This window comes from Mus caroli, unplaced genomic scaffold, assembly GCF_978045245.1.
Source record: "Mus caroli unplaced genomic scaffold, Mus_caroli_1 scaffold_3, whole genome shotgun sequence".
NCBI lineage: Eukaryota > Metazoa > Chordata > Mammalia > Rodentia > Muridae > Mus > Mus caroli.
In genome coordinates this window covers 132,554,544-132,578,064 of record NW_028227258.1, presented here as the reverse complement: position 1 = coordinate 132,578,064, position 23,521 = coordinate 132,554,544, and the positions used below count along the sequence as shown (strand labels likewise).

Genomic DNA, 23,521 nt, shown 5'->3' with positions numbered 1-23,521 from the left:
AAGGAGATAGACAAATAGAAAAACTCCACTGTAATCATTTTATATCCATTGATGTCTTGTTTTGACTAAGTTCATGGTTTGTCATTTCAAGGCCTTCTGTGTACTGAAAAAGATTGTGTACCATGCAAGTGCTGCTAAAGGAGTTATAAATGTCAGCCAGTCAGTGCAATATCATAGTTTCGTCTCCATAATTCTTAATGTCTTTTTCTTTTTCTTTTTTTTTTTTTTAGATTTATTTATTTATTATATGTAAGTACACTGTAGCTGTCTTCAGATATTCCAGAAGAGGGCGCCAGATCTTGTTACGGATGGTTGTGAGCCACCATGTGGTTGCTGGGATTTGAACTCTGGACCTTCAGAAGAACAGTCGGGTGCTCTTACCCACTGAGCCATCTCACCAGCCCCTGTCTTTTTCATAGAGTCTCAATTTACCTTTTTATCTTGTGGTTCTGGGGACAAATTCTGGATATTTATAAATCCTGGGTTTGTTTGTTTGTTTGTTTTTATATTTGTTTTTGAACTAAACTCCAGTTGTTTTATTTATAAACTAAAGAGGCAATCTGCAACCAAAAGACACCCTATCTGTTTCTGTGTTTTTGTCTTATAAATTACGTTCAAAGGAATATCCCGTCTCCAATGACTTCCATGAATTTCTTTGCATAACCTACATAAAAATGTATCCATTCTTTAAAGAGCCAACCTGGCAATTTCATAGTAGAAAGAACACACTGAACAGCCTGTGTTTGATGGAGGAACTGAGTGAATGTCCATAGTTTTCCAAAACATAAATCCCCAAGGCAAATTCCACCAAACTCTTAACGAACTCAGACCAAGGCTGTAGTTCGGATAGTATAAGCACACACAACACCATTGAATGCATTGTGTGAGGCTGGCATTGCTTTTTCCAAAGATAAGAAAAGACATTACCAGAAAAGAAAAGTATAAAATAAATGAACATTTCTCAAATTCAAAAGTCCATAACAAGTAAGAAAACCTCACTGAACCATTTATAAAAATAATTATAGTCTAGGATCAATAATTGCTCTTAGACAACCAAGGGTGTCTAGACATTTAGAAAGTCAATAACCAGAGATTATGGTGATACATAGCTGTAACTCTAGCATTCTGAAGCCAGAATTGAGGCTGGGGGCAGGGGGTGGGTAAGGTAGGGGTTCAGGTTGGGTTCAAGGCCAGCCTGGATTATATACAAATACCCTGTTCTCAAAAGGAAGAATAAATTCACATCCCTATCATCAGGAGCTAGGGATCCTCTCTTTGTGTCCCCAATTGCCTTTTTCTGAAACCATGACTAGTAACCAAATGTCAGAAGGAATCTAGAGAAAGAAAGTGTTGATCTATATGAATGGTCCTACTATTTGACAACATAGAACAGTGAATAGGGAAACATAAACAGAATGAAGCCTTCTAAAGGACAGTTTGTTGGTGCCGTCATGTATTGGAGGGCAGGAGACACGACCTTGGAGACAGGGATATTAAGCTAAGTCCTTTATGACCTTGATCTCTATATTTGTTTTATTCAGAATCAAGACTCAAATCGCAAATCAGAAATGCATTTGTTGAATGAGTTCTGCAGGAAAGTGGGAAAAACTATTCTGGAATCCTTGACCATCATATGTTTTAAGTGTAGAATAGATTTTATTAGGGCATGGGGAGGGGACTTAAGAGGGTGGTAGAGCCACAGAAAGGGAGAAAGAGAGAGTGAGATTGAGAGAGACACACAGAGAGAGAGACAGAGAGAGACAGAGAGAAAGAGACAGAGAGAGAGTAAAAGAGTAGAAGCCAGCTATGAGCAAGGGAAGAGAGAGCAGGGAAGGGTATAGGGAGTGGGGAAAGGGAAGCGCAAGGGAGCAAGAGAGGAGCAAGAGATAAGAGCTCCTTGAAGTCTTTAAATGGGAAATGAATGAATTCAATAGCTCCTTGACTTTTCCTTGTCCAGCCTTCTACTCTGCATGTCTTCCTAAACTGAATGAGTTACAAACTATCACAGTCTCATTCCTTTCAGAGACAGACCCCTGTGCAGGTGCAAATGGATGTGCTCACCTATGTCAAAGTGAAAATGGCATGGCCAGGTGTGCCTGCCACGCTGGGTACCAGCTGTCTGAAGACAAAAAGGCCTGCGAAGGTAGGAAGCTGAAGCTGATGTCTTAATTGGGTAATTGTTTGAAATTCTGTCTTAGTCAGATTGAACACTTGGAGCAGGTAGGAGAAAAGGTATTTTTGTTTATGCTAAAAAGGAATACTTTAATTCTTGACTTGATCACTATGAAAAGTATTTTTATAAGGATACAAAAAAAAAAAACCAACTCAGTGAATACGTGTTGAAAAAATAAAGACCTAGTGTGCTTTCAGAAGTAATGCTTTTTGTTTTCTGGGTTTTCTTTTTCTTTTCTTTCTTTTTTTTTTTTAATGAAATCCAGAATTAATATTTAAAAACCCTCCATAACTACACAGGGAGTTTTTGATTATAGACTACAGAGGTGGGATAACCTTTGAAAAGCAAGTATGTGCAAATTAGGCTCTCAGAAGTTAGGAATAATTAAAATGAGAAGAGAAAAAAAAAACCTGTAAACACAAGGTTACACATTTCTGTTTCCAGAAATAGCAAAGCAGACACACTTCAGTTCAAAGATGAAAAGGCTAAATTATTGCGTGACTGGCACCAATGGAGGATGAAGGGACTCCTGTGAGACAGTCTATGTTTTAATAACTTCTGAGAGACCACAGGATCCTTCCTTTGTATCATGACATCTTCATGAAATGAGAAACAGTATATTTGGATTAAAAATGAAAATAGCAACACGTTCCTTGACTTACAGGACTGATAAACATTTTGAGAAATTGAATAGTAACCAGACACAAAAGTCAGTGTGAAAGCTTTGGAGGAAAATGGGGAGGTGGGGGAGGCTAATGAAATGGCTCAGCTAGGACAGGCACTTGATGAGAACCCTCAATAGCTCAAGGCCCCAGGACCCATAAGGTAAAGGAAGAGAACCAGCTGCTACAAGTTGTCCTCTGACACAAAATAAAGAAAAAGAAATAAAAAAGGATTTATGGATATTAAACATATTATTTTGGTAATGATATACCCCTTTGATTTCCATATCTCTATTTACTTATTGTTTTATTATTTTATATATGTATGGGTATCTTACCTAGATGTATGTTTGCATACCATGTACATGCAGTAACCACAGAGGCCAGAAAAAGGAATCAAATCCCTGGAACTGGAGTTACAGAGGATGTGAGCTGTCATTTGGATACTGAGAATTGAACCCAGGTTCTCTAGAAGATGAGACAGTGCTCTTTATTGCTGAGTCATATCCCCAGTCCCTGGTTTTCATTTCTTGTTTGTTTTTTTTGTTTGTTTGTTTTCAACACATCCCAACTACAGTTTCCCCTTTGTCCAGTCCCCACCCCCTTCCCTCTCTCCCAGATCCACTCTTTCTTAGTTTTCCTTCAAAAATGAATAGGCTTCCCAAGAATATCAACTGAGCATTACATAACAAGAAACAATAAAGCACACTTTTTTCTTAGCAACTGGCAGTAGGGATGGTAGAGGAACTTAAGTAGTATTTTTTTAAAAACTGACAAGCAAGATACATAGAAAATGCATAACTTCTGTTTTTCAGACTTCTATTTAAACAGCCGATACAGTAATCCTATAAATCTCTCCCCAGCACCACTGCATATTTGGGTGCTCTAGCAAAACAGGAGGATGGGGACAGGCATGCAGGTGTGTGCAAAGAAAATCTACTCGTCAGAAAAGAGGTGACAGGACAGAACCTCTTCAAACAAAACTGAAATTGCAATGAGTTAAAGTTGCCATAACTTTCAGGAGAGAGACAGGATACCAGCATCATAAGGCATGCCTTGTAACAGTGAAAAAATGTATGTGGACCAAGTGTCTTGAGAAAGGCATCATATTTGACTTGCCCACCATTTCACCTTCTCCTTTACCACAGGGAGTCACAAAATTTGGGAATATGTGTGCATGTGTGTATAATCCTACATATATAATTCATATATATGTATGTATATATGCAGACACATTATAAATATATAACACTTATACATATGTTCATGCAATAACAATTGATGAAGAATTGATGGCCATAAATTCAAAGAATGAGAAGAGATATATGGAGGCTTTGAAGGGAGGGGACCAAATGTTGTAATTAATGTATGATCTCAAAAGTAAACAAAAACACCATGGACTTGAGATATCTGTTCAAGAATATGATGTATTAATAGCATCAAACTACAATGGCTTCCATTTGACCTATTGAGGAATAGATTAGAACTATTATTTATAGTTACATTCAATCTTTTTTAAATTAATAACATTGTTTCAAATAGATAAGAAGTGATATGAATGAGCATCTGGCCAGCACAGTTATAAAGCTGGCTTAGTCACAAATACCTCTGCCTCACTGAGTGTATGTAGACTGTGGTATTTAGTTGTATTTTTAAATTTAGAGGCTAAGTGGAAGGTAACGTTTAGGATACTCATTTTTGTAGTTTACCAATAGAATGGGAGTTGCTAAGCCAGCTACTGTGTGTGTGTCTCTCTCTCTGTAGATATAAATGAGTGTGCTGAAGAGCTCCCTCCCTGTGCTCATCACTGTGTGAACTCAAAGGGGTCCTTCACATGTACCTGCCACCCTGGTTTTGAGCTAGGAGCTGATGGAAAACATTGTTACAGTAAGTAGCAACCATGGTAGTCTTTGGAGTCAGTGATGCTCTGCACGTATAAAGCAAGAGCAATAACTGAAAGAATGAGGCTGAAAACTCTTGGCTAAGCAGAAGTTCCAAAGCATGTTGCCTGGTGGGACAGAGCAACAATGGGGATGGAGCAGTGTAACCTGTTTCATTCTACTGCTGAGGAAGCAGACAAATAAAAATTAGTTTGCCTTGTGGTCCACAGGATAGTCAGTGGGGGATTAAATCTCAGGTCTTCTGATTTCAAACTCCTGGATTCATGGCTCAGATGCTTTGTGAAGTCCTATCTTCTTGTACCACCTCTGTTAAACACTTGAGGTTTCATGGTAATCCTCAAAGAAGGGGAACCAGCATGGGTAAAGAAAACATGAGAGGAAAGAGCTGCTGCAGTCTGCGATTGCATCCCACACACGGGGATGCTCCAAGGTGTGTCTTCAGTAGTGGCTTCTTTTGTCCTTGGCGTTCGTCACACCTCTTCAAATGGTCCCTGCTATTTCACATGCTCAACACTGAACTCAACCCTATAGCTTCCTTGCCCAGCACTTCTTAGCTGTGTCTCCTGGGGGTACTATATCCCCATCTCAGCTCAGTTGCATGGTCTAAGGTGTCCATTGTTAGAGATGTATTTTAAATGCTAGACTAAGGAGTTGTCAGCTGTAGCTGCTATTGGAGATACTTCCTAGTGAATCCCATTCCCTGTAAGCACACTGTTGACTTTCCTAAGCTCAGAGCTGCCTGGTAGGTACCCAACCAAGGCTATCTTCATCCTCCCCATTTCTACTTCCATAATCTTCCAAACATCAGCATGTTTAAGTCTCTTATAAATCTACTCATCTACTCTTACTACCTTTACTTTTATCTATTTCTGACTTTCATAGCATCAAAAACCAGATGCAAACTACCATTCAGGGTAACAAGTTTCCCCAACTATCCAATAGAATTAAAAAGAGAAAATGTCAATCCCTATTAGTACAAAGGAGTTGATTCTATTGCTGTCAAAGGCATTTCTTTTGCTGTGTTTGGGGATTTATATCTCATAACAGACAGAAATCAAGAGGTTGACTCCCATAACAATCCCCTTCTCATCTGAATGATCATCACTACTGTCTTCCAAATTGTCATTAGCACCATTTCCTATCTTAAAAGTACTCACCAATGAGCTCATGAGAATTTCCACAAGGGAGAGAAGTTAGCTAAAATAGTTTCCCTCTTTCATGATGTATCTTCTCATCAGCCCATGTTAACAACAGGTTCTCTCTCTCTCTCTCTCTCTCTCTCTCTCTCTCTCTCTCTCTCTCTCTCTCTCTCTCTCTCTCACACACACACACACACACACACACACACAGTTTTTTCGAGACAGGGTTTCTCTATATAGCCCTGGCTGTCCTGGAACTCACTCTGTAGACCAGGCTGGCCTCGAACTCAGAAATCCACCTGCCTCTGCCTCCCAAGTGCTGGGATTAAAGACGTGTGCCACCACCACCACCCAGCTCTCTGTACTCTTTAAACTCTGTCCTCCCATGTTGCCAGATAAAATTAAAACCTTGCCAGTTTTATCAGGTTTTTGGTGACTTTCAGCCCTTCATTATGGTGTTGGGTGATTTGGGTCAACCTGACACAAGCCAAGGTATCTGAAGAGGGGCAATTTCAATTGAAAAAAAAATGACTTTATGAGATTAGCATGTAGACATGGCTGTAGGCCATTTTCTTAATTATGAGTGATGTAGAAGGGCTAATCCATGGAGATTGCAAGCAGGCTGAGCAAGCCATGGAAGGTAAGCCAGTGATCTTTGTTCTTCTACAGTTTTGGCTTCAGTTCCTGCCTCCAGGTTCCTTCCCTGCTTGTGTTGCTATCTTAGCTTTCACTAGATGAATATATATGCTTTTTTCCCAGGTTGTTTATCACAGCAATAGAAGCCAAACTAAAGGGAAAATTGCTTTCATTGTTCTGAAATGCTTTCTTCTGTACACTTACATTGGTGTAATTTCTCCTCTTTATCTCTGCTCGATCTCAATAGCTAATTTGTGTTCTCTACTTCTAATGATATCCCTTAACTGTGTTCTCAGTGAGCCCACTTACATGATTGACAGCTACTGCAATTGGTATGGGACCCCTTTCTCAAAGATCCTCTTTGTACTCTTTCATACCCACCACTAAAGCCAAAACCCTCTTAGTAAAATCCACTAAGTCTTAGTGCTGGGACTTAAGTGGCCTTTCATCTCTGCATAAGCAAGCCCTCTACCTTTATCTGATGTTTCCTCGTACTATTTGTATTTTTATTGGTGTTAGACAAAGAACACAGCTAAACTAATAGACAAATGAGTACACTCACATTCATTCTGGGCTTCTTAATGAAGACATACCATTAAAAGTTAGGAGATTCATCTCCTCTTTATAAAATTCTGTTTCTTGGTTTGCTGATGTATCCTTCAAGTGCATGTATGCATTCCCATTGTGTATATAGTGCAGTTTCTCCACCAGGGTGTTTTGTAAAGAACCAAGTAAATAAAATGGGAGAAAAACCGACTACTAATTAGGAAAGGACTTCTGGAGTTGCATTCATTTGCATGCCTGCCAGAATCCCCTTTTGGGAAGAAGAAAATATGGATGCAACTTTTCTTATTAATATTTGGTTTTAAAATATAGCCAGAGTTTTAGGGGATGAGCATTTTTTAAAATGTGCAAATGGATCTTACCGTCTCACTAGCACATTCTTCGCTAGCATGAAAGGAGGGACCATTATTAGGAGTGGTTTATGAGTTCGAGGCTTCCTTTGGAACTCACTTAGGAAAGCAGCTTGCCCTAGAGCGAGTTGTATTAGGTGGCAGTGCTGTTTTACATTTACTTTCCTGATGGGAATATTTAGCAACGTTCTCTCGACAGCCTTCCCTAGACCTTAGTGTTTACTACTGACATACAAACCTTTATGTGAAAATTTGTGTTCTGAGGTTTCTCTAAACCCATAGGCAGAGAAAACCTTTTAAGAGTATGATGATGATATTTAACTATGAATGTAGCATCTGTATGTAATGAGAGTATTGCAAAGCAAGTGGTTCACCTTTGTCCTAGAAAACGCTTTTTGGATTTTTAATTTCTTTAGAGGAAATATTGAAATATTGTCTTATACAGCCACTCAGTCCTCACAGTGTGCTGTGAATTCATACTCACTGTCTTGTGATTTGAATTTGAAAAGGTCCACACATTTCATAATTAGTTAAGATTTTTTTCATCAAATAAATTCTCAACATTGTGCTATTTGATACATATGTTTTATGTTTTGCGTCTCTCAAGAAAATGACATTTGTCACCTATGAGAAAAACAGGTTCTGTTTAAATATAATTTAAAAATTTATTTTGTATGTGGGGGTATGTGGCATGTATGGCTCATTCCTGTGTGTGTGTGTGTGTGTGTGTGTGTGTGTGTGTGTGTGTGTGTCTTAGAGTACAACTTTCAGGAGTCTGTTTCTTCCTTCTGACATGTGTGTCCTGGTAATTAACCCAGGTTGTCAGGCTTGGCTGAAGCTCCTTTACCACTGAGCTGTATCTGTGGCCCCTGGGTGATTTTTGTATGGTAGGAAAGTAGCCCTTTGTTAATCATCCAGATCAAGAACTTAAAATGTCAGCTTACTTTTAGTGCCCAGTTGTAGATCTAAAGTTGGATTGATTGATTGATTGATTGATTGATTGATTGATTTTTGCTTGTCTTGACTTTCTGGAGAAATCATAGCCCTGACTAGCCTCACTTGCTATGTATTCTTGCCTGGCCCAGAATTCATGGACAGTCTTTGTGGTTCTGTTTCCCAAGTGTTGCCATTATAGGTGTGCACCACTACACTGAGCTTATATCCATTTAATCCTATATGTTTTAATGAGATTAGTATATTATCAGGTATATATGACTTAAGCTACTATATTCAGCTATATTCCTTCAGCACCTTAGGTACTTAGCGAGAATGGGCAGAGTGTACACCGTCATTTTCAGATAGACAGTTCTCTGGTTTTTTTTCCCTTAAGCATTGAAGAGTATTAGAGAATTTCTTACAGTTTCCAATAACCTCAAACAATCTTCTGCAGGACTCATTATGCTCACAGGAGACAGGCAGGTATGGGTATATGTAAGAAATTGGCACAGAAGAAACTGGCATTTGTAAGGCCAGTCAGTGCTGAGTTGGAGCTCACATTCTGGACTAAAGAGGCCAGGTTCTTCTTGCCTCTGACACCTGTTGCCAGAATGAACTAGAGCTTTCCTCATGTTTAGAGCCACCACTTTGTTATCCTTTCTCAGATGTGTTTACTTATTGCATAAATGTTTTCCTGAATGTCTGTATGTGCACCGTGTGTGTGCTCAGTGTCCACGGAGGTTAGAGAGAAGCATTGGATCCCCTGGAGTGATGATCATGAATTCATACAGAAGTAAAAATGAAAGTCATCAAACAAATCTCCATGGTCTTCTTCCTCAGTATTGATGCAGCTTCTTTTCACTAATTGAAATATCTAAACTCTGAAATATTCCAAACTCTAATATAGTGGAAACATTGACATAGTACTAGAGGGGAAGATACCACACTTGTTCTTCATGGGAGATAGTAATAAAAAGTATAAATGTGCAGTTAAAACACTGTGTAATATTACCTCCAGGCTGCCTAATGAAGGTATAAAACACAAGTAGGTCTGATGTTGAGAACTGGCTCTCATATCCAAGGTCTATTGATATAGCTATATATTTTAGCATTCAAAAAAAAATTTAGTGAGTTCTTGCTTAAATCTCACCTAAATGCAATCAATCTGAGTGGGTAGAATTTAGCCCGGGAGACCTGGTTCTTGACATCAACAATGTCCTATGTACTATTAGAGGGTGATTCGACATTAATCAATTTAGGTATTTTGGAAACTGATGGGGATTGTCCTGATGGATTAGAAAATAGCAACCCTGGTTTAAATAACTCTACACAGTGGCAAACAGGAAATGTGCTCAGCTCTGTGTCATATGCTCTGTGTTAGCATATCTTAAAAAGTCCATCACTTGTCACTCTTCAGCCCTTTGTTTTATCCTTTAGTTTTCTCAGTCTTAAGCCCAAAGAGGTTCCTTCTTTTAACAGTACATTGGTTAACATAACCATCCTTTATTTCACCTATCTTTGGGAATGTGTTTTTGAATATTTGCTGTAAGCTGTTATGGCCAAATAAAGAAGGCATAGTGGGGTTGGCAGTGACAGGGACCTGTAGTGTTCACTGCAAGCCTACAAACTACTATGTGTTGTAGCAAGAGACTGTGCTGATGGAACACAGTCTTGATTCTTCACACAGCGATAATGATGAACCATGCTCATGAAGAGTGCCACAATCTCAGGTACTTTTGTCTTACTCCCCTCCTCCTCCTCCTCCACCTCCAAGGGGCAGTGCATTGAAAGTCCATTCCTCAAACACTGATTCAAGTATTAGATTACTTCTTGTATCTTCATTCAGAAAATCGGGCTACAATGTCTAAGTGTTCAGGCCAGTCAGCATCCATATGAGCCTGATGTTCACCAATATGCCAAAATTACTAGCAAATGCCAGGGATGATGACATTCTTTAAAAGTAGTCGTATGGTTATAAGATAAGTGCATTTTATGTGAATCAAAGCTGGTTAGCACTCTCACATGATATGACTCACATTACAGAGAGTATATGGGTTTAATGTATCAAGTTATTCTTACCAGTATTTTCAAGAACCCACAGGCACTGAAAAGAACACTAATCAGTTTTACACACACAGAGGCTCACACACACAAACATGCACACTTTTTATTCTCTAAAGAGAGTTTTTAAATTATTTATTAGCAACTGATTGGACTCATATTGCCTTCCTTATCATTACTTCTTGTCACTTAGTAGTTCAATAGAGTATAGGCATGTATAATACTTATGACTTGAAACACCTCTGAATTTTACTTTTATGTGTGCAAAGTGTCAGTGTATTTTTCTCAATGTGTCTCTCTCTCAAAAGAGAAAGCACGTCTGTGGTTCACATATATTCCATTTTCCCTATTGTCATGTTAATAGCTCTCTTTTGCTTGTTTTGGAAAGGAATTGAATTAGAAATTGTCAATATCTGTGAGAAGAACAATGGCGGTTGTTCTCATCACTGCGAGCCTGCAATTGGTGGAGTCCACTGTTCCTGTAACCACGGACATCAACTGGATACCGATGGGAAAACATGCATAGGTAATTGTTGGCAATCGCCATCTTCATGCAAAGTTTCTCTGGACCCACTGAGCACTTTCATGCTAAAACACACTGTTACATCGTGAGCCACACCGCAACCCTCAGACTGAGAGGTGCTTTTTAACTATAGATCTCTGACCACTGATACATAGCAAAGACAAGCAAATACTTGGATACTTACCTTGAAATTAAGAAGATTGAAACACTCTTATTGAGACATGCAGGGCTATTAACGATGTAAATAAAAATTATTGTTTTGTTTCAGAAAAATATATCCTAAGGTCTACCTAAACTATTAAATTTGTATGCCAACATTAGACCCAACTGTGAGTCCCGAGTCTTCAAGCAGAAATGAAATCACGCCCATGATTTTCCAGTTTGGTAATGATTTGTATGAATATCCAGTTGGGCAATGGCAACTTTTACTAAAAGTGTAAGAAGATAATCACTTTGGACATCCCAGGTCTAACCCATCTTTTTTTGTTTGTTTTTTATGTATATTTCTGAGTCCATGTCCATGTGAGGGCCAGTAACTACTAAGTCCAGAAGAGAGAGTCAGATGCCATGGAACTAGTGTTTCTAGTGATTGTAAGCTGCCTGATACTTGGTTCTACCACAAGAATACATGTTCTTACCACATAGCCATTAGAATTACTATCAGTTATTGCTGCAGACCCTCTGGATCCCTGTGTCTGCATGGAACGGGGTCTCTCGACGCAGGTGGGCAAAGCGTGGATGAGCGACAAACAGACACACACAGGAAGTTCGTGTGGAATCTGAGTGTAATTTTACAACTCGAGCATCAGACTTTTTATGCAGAGGACAATAAGGAAGTTGGGTGACATATTCCCTAGGTACAATTGAGGTAACCAGAATCTTACATAAAACAGAGGAATGCAAACACAAAAGGTCTAACGGGAACCACCTGGGATAGAATTCATTTCATATAACTTGCTATGATCAACAAGGGCTCCACCTAAGATTCACTAATCTTAGAAGCCAGGGTCAAGGGCTTCGCATCCTTGCCATAGTTCCTATTTTAGTCTCTTGTATAGTCCACCTTCCCCTTAGGCCATTGTAAGTACGTGTGTATGGGTGTAACTCTGCTATAGTATCTATTCTGGTTTCTCCTTTGGTCTGAAACTTCCTTCTTCCTTAGTGATGGTAAATTCCTGTGTAAGGGAGTGACTTAGCTTTTACAATCTTACTGAATTCTAAGCCCTTGATCTTGGTCAAGGACACCCTTAGACTGTTGGAACACTGGCGGAAGGCTTTAGCCATGTCAGAATTCAATTTTAAAAAGCACTTATAATAGGAAAATACTGAAAGAGAGCACGTGGATCCATACACTAGACTAACGCGGGAATGGGACGCAGGAATGAAAAATTACTGTATGGGTAGGGAACGCTAGACTCCAGGAAGAGAGCTTCCTTGAAACTCTTTTGCCTCATGAGTGACTTTTAAGCCTTTCGGCTTGTCCAGCTGACTCGACCGGAGAGCATAGCAAGTTATATCATTTGCAACAATAAGAAGAGCAGTCCCAATTTGGCCTTCCCTCATTAAAACATACTTCGTGGAGATCTTCCAGTGTGTCTCTGCTAGGCAACGAGGGAGAAGCAAGGCTGTGCTCTGGCTCTGAAACACTCTCTTAACGAGTGATGCTTCTTCATCCTAGAGCGGAAATACCATATTTACTGATTTTATTTAATGATGACACTTGCTTCCTCCCTTTAAATAATAGTACAAATTCAAAAGAACTCCCTTTTCACTGCTCACCATCCAACAAGATGGGAAATAGTTCAAAGCACTGAGAGAGGTGACTGAATCACTAGGTTACATTGTTTTGTTTTGTGCTTCAGCATTGTAAGTGACTAAATTGCATGGAAGGTATAGTATTCTACTTTCACTAAAGTATTAAACCTAAACAATGTCATTGTATGTGTGTCTTGATCCAATAATGTCTTCTACACTGCTATGAGTCTATGGTGTCCAACATATCAAAACCAATTACTTTCCTTGGGTCTCTTGCAATGAAAAATATACTACATTTTCTGTCTTACTAATACTTAAATTTATGAAAAAAAATTATGTTTTTCTCTCTTCCTCACTTTTATCTCTTATTCCTCCCTCCCTTCCTCCCGTCCTTCTTTCCTTCCTTTTTTCCTCCTCATTTTGTTCTTCATATGAGTACTAAATAGAGAAAACTGGAAATGTTTGTTTGTTTGTTTGTTTATCACTTATTCATTCAGTTAGTTGGTTGGATTTTTGTGGGGGTTGGGGGATAGAGTTTCTCTGTGTAGCCCTAGCATCCTGGAACTCTCTATATAGACCAGGCTGGCATTGAACCCAGATATCTGTCTGACCCTAACTCCCAAGTTTTAGGGATTAAAGACATGAGCAACCACCACAAGGTGATCTGTGTGTGTGTGTGTGTGTGTCTGTGTGTGTATGTATGTATTTTAAAATCGATATCTTTAGTCTTTGAAAAGTACAATTCAAGAAACTTTTCTTATTTACAGCTAGAAAATAGTATAGCATCTGCCAGGGTCAGAATGCAGAAAGCTGCATATTTATGAGATTCCTGCAGTCAACAAGGCAATATTAGACTGCTTATGGTTCATTTTGTTTCATTTTCATTTCAAGAATAAAATTGCTTCTTCTGAAGACCAGATATTCAGTAGGGCAAAGGCAATAATTTACTTAGACCATGAGAAGGCTACTCATATTGCTCTTCTTGTTACTGGTTACTTTTATAGAACCAACCATGAGTTTTATCATATGTTAAGATGAGGTGTTTTTTAAAGATGAGAATGTATAAAAGACAGTACAGGTAACATGCCAGTTGTTAACCTTGCCCAAGTGCAAAAGCCTCATCCTGAAACACCGAGAGATGTGAGATGTGTAAATGGCCTTGGAGTGACAATCATATGGAAAGTAGTTGTCTGGCCTCACTGAGGAATTCCAAGGTAAACATATGGCTAGTTTCTAGCGGGTATGTCTTCCTTTAGGAGTTTTTAGGAGTGTACAGAAGTGTTCACTTCAGTACTGCGAGTCTTGTGGTTTTGACTAGGGCTAGATTTTCCCGGGAAGCAGTTCATTCCATCACTCCTGCTCTGTGACATTCCATGTAACTGCAAAAGCCATAAAGTATGATCAAAACAGGAACCAGACAAGCAACAACTTCATCGGCAATATGAAAAGAAATAAAGACATTTAGAAATCAGGTGGTATAAAGGTTGAGTGGCAGTATTTCCTAGAAAAGACTTGAGGTGAGTGTGTAGGCAGTAAGCTCCTTGATCTGTGAATGTGAAACCCTGAATTCTGATCCCAAGAACCCACATAAAAAGCTGGGCCTGATATCTCAGAACTCAGAGCTGGAGGCAAGAGAATACTTCTGGCTTGCTGGCCAGCTGATCTAGCAAATAAAAGACCCTTTTATAAAACAGAGTGCAGAGGACATTGAGGAACACTTACAATATATGTGCACTCTCCCCATGATATGCATATGTACTCCTCACCACATGACATGTATGTACACCCATATTCACACATGGCATACATATATATGCATACCCACACATGACATGCATGTACATCATACCCACACATTGTATGCATTACACCATACCCTCACATGACATACATATATATCCATACCCACACATTGCATGCATGTGTACCATACCCACACATGACATGTATGTACACCCATACCAACACATGATATACATGTACACATGGTATGATGGTTTTCTATATGCTTGGCCCACAGTGTGGCCTTGTTGGAGTAGGTGTGTCAATGTGGGTGTAGGCTTTAATACCCTCAACCTAGCTGCCTGGAAGTGAATCTCCTCATAGCAGCCTTCAGATGAAGACATAGAACTCTCAGCTCTGCCTGCACCGTGCCTGCCTGGATGCTGTTATGCTCCCAATTTGATGATATTCGACTGAAATCTCCAAACCCATAAGCCAGCCCCAACTAAATGTTCCTTTTATAAGAGTTGCCTTGGTGTCTGTCCACAGCAGTAAAACCCTAACTAAGACACATGGTCTGCATGTATACCATATCCATACATGGTCTGCATGTACACCATACCCACACATGGCTTGTATGTATACCATACCCACACATAACATGCATGTACACCATACCCACACATAACATGCATGTACACCATACTCATACATAACATACATGTACAACATACCCACACACGGCATGCATATACACCATATCCACACCCACATGTTTTGTACTATAGAAGCAGGAAGTTTGCGCTGAGCTTTTAAACTAAAGTCAGTGTGCAGGAGAAAGCTAAGAAATCTTCCTAGAGCAATGTAAATGGCAAGATGATTTAAAATAAACCCAAACAATAGTAATCAGACATATTTTCAGTATTATGGGAGGAGCCAGTATCCCTTGCTAGTTGAGACCTACATGTATGTATGCATGCATGTATGTATGTATGTATGTCGTTAAGAAGGCCTATTTTTAAATCAAAGGGGAATTAAAAATATCTGAAATTTTTTAAAAATCATGGAAAGTAATATCTTTTTATGAAATAAAACTGGCTCATCTTTTGTTTTTTTATGTTCTGTGTTCACATTGTTTAATCTAAAGGCCAGAGAAAGGCTTAATATGACAAAAGCTAATATCTGTCATTTTCGGAGCAGAGCTCCTTGGGACATTTTGCAGGAGAAAGAAAGCATTGTGCCCAGATGACCTTCATTTAGATAGTTTCTGCTGACCCCTCGCCTTGACTGACTGACTGCATTTCCTTTCCTTCCAGTCTCTTGTCTTCATTTCCTTGAGTCTACTGACTCTTCCGAGGTTAATTGAGACATTGACCTCTTTGCACCTGTGTAGTCCTGGAGCAATAGGATTCTGAAAGCTCAGCAGTGACAGCCACCCAGACCAACAGCTCAACACACAGAGGCTTGAATTGAGCTGGGGCAGAAAGCCAACACCTTCACCATGAAATCCCCTGCTGCCTAGAGCAAGGAAAATAGTGTCTGTTGAGACTCTTTCACTGTTTTGCTTAGAATGACCCTTCAAAACTTGGGCCAAGTACATTGTTGTTTGGCTGAATGGTTTCAACCCGACAGACACTGGAGCCTTTTGATTTCCCGTAGGCCAGCTGTATGTTAAGAACAGCCATTCATGACTGTAGAATTCTGGATAGTGCTATATAGACAACTGCACATCTGACAGGACATTTCAAGGGAATGACTTCACAGCTGTAACAAAACCCCATAGATCTCACCCATCCCATAGCATGTATCATTGCCAGGTTTACTCCAGAATTTATTACACACTATGTGAGGTAAGTGTGTCTCTTTCCTTCCCACAGGCATACAGTCCCCACCTCTCTCCCCAGTTGAGTTCAAGGGGGATATTGACTTGGAAACACTCTTGATCTCAGATCTTGAAGGAGAAGCCCACTTTGGGGTCTCTCTCTGAAGCTGTCAAACATTACTAAATGAAATTCTTTGGCTCTTCCTTCGCAATCCTGTCTTTTTGTGCTAAGGGTTCTATTTATTCAGTCATATTGCTTTTTAAACTGGAAAGATAGCAGAGATCTCTCTTTTCCTATATTTATAAATGCATTTGAAGATTATTTACATTCTTTTAAAATAAATAACAGGCATAGAAAGAGCTTGCAAGAAATGGGAACCCAGAATAGGTATCATTATTTTGTGTGATCATTTCTTCAGTCTCATTATGTGACCAGAGTAGTGGGAAATGGTTAATCAAACAGTTTTCATTTAGAAGTGAGTCTTCTCAGAGGGAGCTTCAGCAGTTTTGTTGAATTCTGTTTTCCTGCAGTAACACAAATGTCCTCTGCCCTTCAGACTTTGATGAATGTGAGAGCGGAGAAGCCTGCTGTGCCCAACTCTGCATCAACTACTTAGGAGGCTATGAGTGCAGCTGTGAGGAAGGCTTTCAGATCAGTTCGGATGGTTGTGGATGTGATGGTAAATTCCTGAGATCTCCTGGAACAACTGATGTAATGTTCAGTCTGTGGGTGGGAGCTTGGAAGCAATGTTTTTCATGCTGAAGAAATGTAGATTTCTGTGCTTTCACTCTGTGATGGCATGTGGACCTTGGTGGCTTGAACTTTGGAGAACCCGAGATCTTCATCTCTGAAATGAAGATAGCAATAGAATTTTAGGGAGTAAATTAAGGAAAGTTTATAATAAAAGTAAAGTGCTAGCATGATGTTTTTGACCTAGATTACCACTCCACTAAAAGCGCTATAGTTAATACAATGTTCCTTGGTCCATAATGCTTTTCACAGGTATGTATGCAGAGAAGAAATGAGGGAGTGGGCAACATACTACTAATGAGTCATTTCTAAAATTCTGGACCCCAATTACAAAGTTGATTGCTGAAAGTCACTTTCAAGAAGAATCCAATGAGAGAATTATCTTATGATAAGAGTGAAAACCCGCAGCAGAATCGCTCACATATTAACAAAGCCAAGGCCACCTTTAGATGTGTCATCTCACAAATTTCTATATTGTTAAAATTTGTGCACTTCTAGGAGCTCTCTAGACTAGCTTACATTTTTTTAATAAAGGGGACTCTTAAAATAGTGAGTATAACTAGTTAATGGTATCCCAGCACCCACTTATCCCTGAGATTTGGTCACAAACTCAGCCAGCTTGACTGAGGTTAGATAAAAGCCCTTGCCTCAAACAATAAGGTGGTAAGTGATCAAGGAAGACACAGATGTTGACTCTCAGCCTTTAAAAACAAGCACACACAAAGATGGACACATTCATACACATATACTACAGACACATGCATATAGACACACACACACACACACACACATACGAGAGAGAGAGACAGACAGACAGACAAACAGACATTCAGACAGACTAATAGTTCCTGTAAGTCCTTACATTATCCTGTGGTTTCCTTCAAAAAGTCACATTAGTCACACTGTTCAGTCCCCCAAGTATTTGTGTGTTATTTACAGATAGTAGTTTCTCTTGCTATTGGTTTCTAATTCTACTCAACTGTGATATGATAAGTGATGATGTATTATTTCAGTCATTTTGTGTTAAGAATTACTTTGTGGCATAGAATGTGGCCTATTTTGGAGAAGTTCTGTGGGCTACTCAGAATGTTTATTCTATATCTGCTGATAAGAATCATGTAGATATCTGTTAAGTCCATTTGATCCATGTTATAGTTTAACTCTGAAATTTCTTTGTTCATCTTTAGTTTGGATAATCTCTGTAAACATAGGGCTAGGATGCAAAGTTAACTAGCATCGTTGTATCAGGACTTATGTAATTGTAAAATTCCCATTTGTGTTTGTTTTATAACAATGAGAACTACAGTGCTTAGTTATATTTATTTATAATTGTTACATTTTCTTGGTGAATTGTTCACTTTATAAATATGTGACCTTGTTTATCTATTTGGTCTAACACTGGTTTGAAATCTATGTTATCAGCTCTCAGAATAGCTATACTAACTTGGTTTTGGCTTTCTTTTACTTCATAAATTGAATTCTATCATTTGACCCTCAGCCTATGAGTGTCTATGCCAATAATATGTTCTTATGTGACAAAACTTTTCCTGGGAGACACTACATATATGTCTACTCATCCCAGCTAGGGAGCCCAGCAAAGGCTGAAGTATGGATACCACCAGAGTCCACCATAGGTGGATGTAGGGTTTTACTGGGGTTACACACAGGAGTGTGGGTGAGAAGTTATGTACAGTAGCAGGAATGACTCAAGATGAGAATCTTGGAGCACACTGCACGTCCTGTAGGCAGCTCACCAGGTTGAAGAGTGTCCTTTTCAAGAGATTCTTGTCTAAACCTCTTCTAGTTAGCTGGGTTACTTTCTGCCTCTGGATAGCTGGTCTCAGTTCAGTCTTTTTGCAGCTCAGCTTCACCTTACAGAGAGGGGTTTTCCATTTTTATTGCTTCTCTGGCAGGGAGGGCCCTAGTGAATCTAGTCAGTTTCAGGGACATACTTAATCTTTTTGAGTTGTTTATCTTCCTGCTTAATAAGGGGCTTCCCCTGAAGGATGGGATGTTTCAATCTTAGAGGAAACTGTTGTACAACAGGTATATTTCTGGGAAAAAAAACAGATAGTTGGAACTTAATAGAGTCAACAATTCTGCAACTCTTTTTTAGTAAAAGTCATTTACATTTAAGTTTATTATGAGAGAAGCTACCAATTTATAGTTTTATTTTTTGTTTTTGTTGTTAGTTGGATTATTCTTTGTTCTTTTTTTCTCTCTTCTAGTACCATCCTGGGTTTTCTGGTTAATGTATTGAACTTGATGGGTTCTTTCCTAGTTATCTTTCGCTCATCTCCTCATATCAAAAAACTTATCAAATCTTTTATATTCCTAATTGAAGGTATCTTCCTTATGAAACCATATAAATACTGGAGTCTATTGGCTGAGTGATGCAGAGAGAGAGAGAGACAGAGACAGAGACAGAGACAGAGACAGAGACAGAGACAGAGAGATACAGAAAGAGAGACACAGAGAGGGACAGAGACAGCAGAGACAGAGAGACAGAAACAGATAGAGAGGTGGGTAGGCAGTCAAGTGCATGTGGAAGCCAGAGATTGATATCAGTGTCTCTCTCAAATGTTTTTCCAAAATATTTGTGAGACAGGGTTTCCCAGTGAACCTGGTGCTCACTATTTCTGCTGGGAATGTTGGCAACTGAGCTACTAGGATACAGTTGTCTGTACCAGCCAGCACTGAAATTATGGTGGAGGTGGACTTCAACAAGTGCTGTGAAAATCACATATTCGTCTGTAGCAAAAAGAAAGTAAATTCATCTCTCTCTCCCTGTACAAATCTCAATTCAAAGTGGATCACACATCTTAATAAGACACATGAAACTTGAAACTGCTAGCAGAAACTTTATATAAAACACCTGGAGACAGAGCCATAAGAAAGAACTTCTTCTGTGGACCCCAGAACCAAGGGAAAAAAAATTCCAATAATTTTCAAATTAGATTATAAGGAATTCAAAATGCTTCTTCACAGAAAAGGAGAAAAATAAAATCACTAAGTGAAAAGACAATCTAAAGAGAAGAAAAGTGCATTTGCCAGCACACATCACAGAATAGATTAATAGCTACAATCTGTAATAGCTGAAATTTTAAAAATTCAAGATATCCATTTAAATAACTCTTATGAACTTAACAGTTACTAGTTCTCAAAAGAACAAATACAAATAGCCTAAATATTTATAAGAGTGTTTAATGGGCTTAGCCACCAAGGAAATGCACATTAAAATTACTCTTAATTTCCATCTCAACTAAGTCACATGGCTGTCATTAAAAATAGTGCTGAGGACAAAGAAAGAGGATCTCATGCGTGCTGGTGAGAGGTAAAGTCGCAGAGCCCTTCTAGAAGTCACAGAGGAGGATTCCCCAAACTGGAGTTAGAACTTCCATGTCACAGAGCCCCATCACCCTGTATGGACTGGAGGGGGGAGGTCAGTAATCCACACGGTCCTCCTCACACGCATTCATTGCTCCACTGATCACAGTAACCAAAATACAGAACAAGCCTAGTTATTCATAGGCAGAAGAATTGGTAAAAACATATATGGTACATATATATATACAATAGAATCTCATCTCTAAAGAAAGATGAAATCAGGGCATTTTCAGAAAAAAATATATAACTAGGGGTCATTTATATTGAGTGAAATAAACTGGACCCTGAAGAAACAGTTACTAAGTTATTTTTTCATGTAAATTATCAAAATTTAAATCTATTTCTCACTTGAAGGTAGAAAGGAGACAGCAAGGGGGAAGGGTGACAAGGTAAGTGGGAGTGGCTAGTGGGTTTGGTGGGAGTGGCTAGAGGGTATGGTGGGAGTGGCTAGAGAGTATGATGAACACAAGTGACATAAAAACAGAAGGGTAAATTCTGGAGCAGGTGGGGACAAAGGGGTAGAATAGGGCAGTAGGAGAAGCTAAGAGTGATAAAAAAAATTGAATGGCATATGTGTGTAAACATACTATAGTAAAATCAACTGCTTTGTATGCTAACTTAAAAATAACTAAAAACAAAAAATTACCTCAACATATAATTGATTTTAAAAATTTGCTGTTATTATTATTATTTAAAACATTTTCTTAAAGTCTGTACAAAGTTCATAATACTACTGTATACTTCAGTAGCAAGTCAAATATATAGCATTTATGTCATTAAGAAAGTGGAGTTTTATTGCTTAAAGAAACAAATCCTGAATTGTGATGGTAGCCAGGTTTTTAACTACTACAAGCCAGCCCTTCAGTACATATCAAAGAAAAACAGTGTGCTATCTATATATACTAAACACGGTAGAGTATATTACCATTTACCATTTCGATCCAATTAACAGAGCCAACAAAAGCTGCATTTTATGCACCATCTGTTCCTAAGCACAGTGAGCCAAGACATGATTGCATGGCAGAAGTGTACACACTTGCACACATCCACAGTGCTAAGGTGTGCACCATCTGAAGTGAAGCTGAATTGTAGTTTCATTCTGGAACCTTCTGTGTCTCTAACACGTTGAATGAATCTATCTGAGTCTAGATTCAGTCATAAATCAGATACATGACAAGAGACTAATTAGTATTCTTCTAGGTCAAAAGTTCTCCACAGACCCTTGATGGAATTATGAAAAAAAAGTAAGAGTTTAATCACATACTTAGTTATTACATTGTTACAGAAAGAATAAGGCACAGCTTGGAACCATCAAATTTAAGTTTTATGTTCTTCATCCAAGCTACACAAGCAAGGCATCAAAAAGCCTTGGTTTATGTAGTCAGTCTTCAGTAAACTTGCAAAAGAAAGAGGGAAAGCCACTAGGCAGATGCACCAGCTAATCAGGAGCTCTGCTTGCTCTCCGTGTGGCAGAGTCCTGCTACTGGTTTATGAAGGTCACATAGTGCCACAAAGGCCAGATGCTGTTAACTCTACTCTCCCTATATGTGGATGAGTGTTTGGCTGTCAGTGTGAATGGTGGCCAGATGTGCATCAACTCCGTGGGAACATGTCTGTGCCTGTGAATAAGGGTACAGAATCAAAAGTGATCGAAGAACCTGTTTCCCTCTCTCTGTCAGCAGTCAAGGGATTGTGCTGAGCCCTTCCTAACTTCTTTCGACCTACTACTCTTCAGAATGCTAGGGAGGAACCTTCACACCCCTCCCTATCTCACTCCTTCAGTTCTCTCTCTCTCTCTCTCTCTCTCTCTCTCTCTCTCTCTCTCTCTCTCTCTCTCTCTCTCTCTCTCTCTCCTACCCATCTCTCCATCTCTTCCTTCCTCCTACCCTCCCCTTCCTTCTTTATTCTCTCTTTCCTTTTTCTCCTCACTCTCCATTACTTTTCTCTTATTTTTCTCTCTGTCTCATTCCTTTTCTCCTTCCTGACTCCCTCCACCCTCTTTTTCTTCTTTCTAGCCTTATTTTATTTCCCTTATATTCTGCCTTCTGTAATTCATCCCCATGCTGACAGCATCTGTCTATTGGTACAATGGGCCTTTGAAGAGCCTGCTCAAAGCTCTTTGCATATTAGTCATCCTGCTTGGCTGTCTAGTTCAGATTCTCACTATCTGTTAATGCTTGCTTGCTTTTTCCTTCTTCTATCCACACTGCTGAAAGTCATTTCTCTCTCTCTCTCTCTCTCTGGCCTCAGCTTTAGATGAGCAGTTAGAGGAAGAAGAAGAGGAAATAGACATTCTGAGGTTTCCAGGCCGTCTGTCTCAGAACCCACCCCAGCTATTCCCTTATCTTGATCCTTCTCTGACTGCTTCATATGAAGATGAAGACAATGATGATGCTGACTTGGAAGCAGAAGGAGCGGTCCAAGGTCTGACAGCCTTGCACAGAGTTGGTGAGTAAAGGACTGGTTTGTTGCTCTCAACGTCAGACATCACTAGATAACTCCATCTTGTTATAATAGTGTCTTAGTTAGGGTTGTACTGCTGTGACCAGACTCCATGACCAAGGCAACTCTTATAAAGACAATGTTTAATTGGGGCTGACTTACAGGTTCAGAGGTTCTGTCCATTAACTTCTAGATAGGAACATGGCAGTATCAGGCAGGCATGGTGTAAGAGGAATTGAAAGTTCTACACCTTATTCTAAAGGCAAAAAGGAGAAGATTGGCTTCCATGCAGTTAGGATGAATGTTTTTGTTTTGTTTGGTTTGGTTTTTTGGGTTTTTGTTGTTGTTGTTGTTGTTGATTTTTTTTTCCCCTGGCTGTCCTGGAACTCACTTTGTAGACCAGGCTGGCCTCGAACCCAGAAATCTGCCTGCCTCTGCCTCCCAAGTACTGGGATTAAAGGCATGCACCACCACCGCCCGGCAGGTCAACTATATATATATATATATATATATATATATATATATATATATATAATTCTTTAAAACCACTATGTGGTTGCTGGGATTGATTTGAACTCAGGACCTTCAGAAGAGCAGTCAGTGCTCTTAACCACTGAGCTATCTCTCCAGTCCAGGATGAAGGTCTTAAACTCCACACCCACATTGACACACCTATTCCAACAAGGCCACACCTCCT

At 39.3% G+C, this 23,521-nt stretch overlaps 1 protein-coding gene across 1 annotated transcript in view; it reads left to right on the top strand.

The window, feature by feature from the left end:
* Nucleotides 1-23,521, top strand: part of LOC110291392 (EGF-like and EMI domain-containing protein 1) — a 699,291-nt gene that overhangs the window by 574,809 nt on the left and 100,961 nt on the right. Inside the window, 7 exon segments of the mRNA XM_085836072.1 lie at nucleotides 2,024-2,143; nucleotides 4,600-4,722; nucleotides 10,811-10,948; nucleotides 16,802-16,924; nucleotides 21,928-21,994; nucleotides 21,996-22,056; nucleotides 22,644-22,830. Of these exon segments, the coding sequence (XP_085692198.1) occupies nucleotides 2,024-2,143; nucleotides 4,600-4,722; nucleotides 10,811-10,948; nucleotides 16,802-16,924; nucleotides 21,928-21,994; nucleotides 21,996-22,056; nucleotides 22,644-22,830 (819 nt within the window).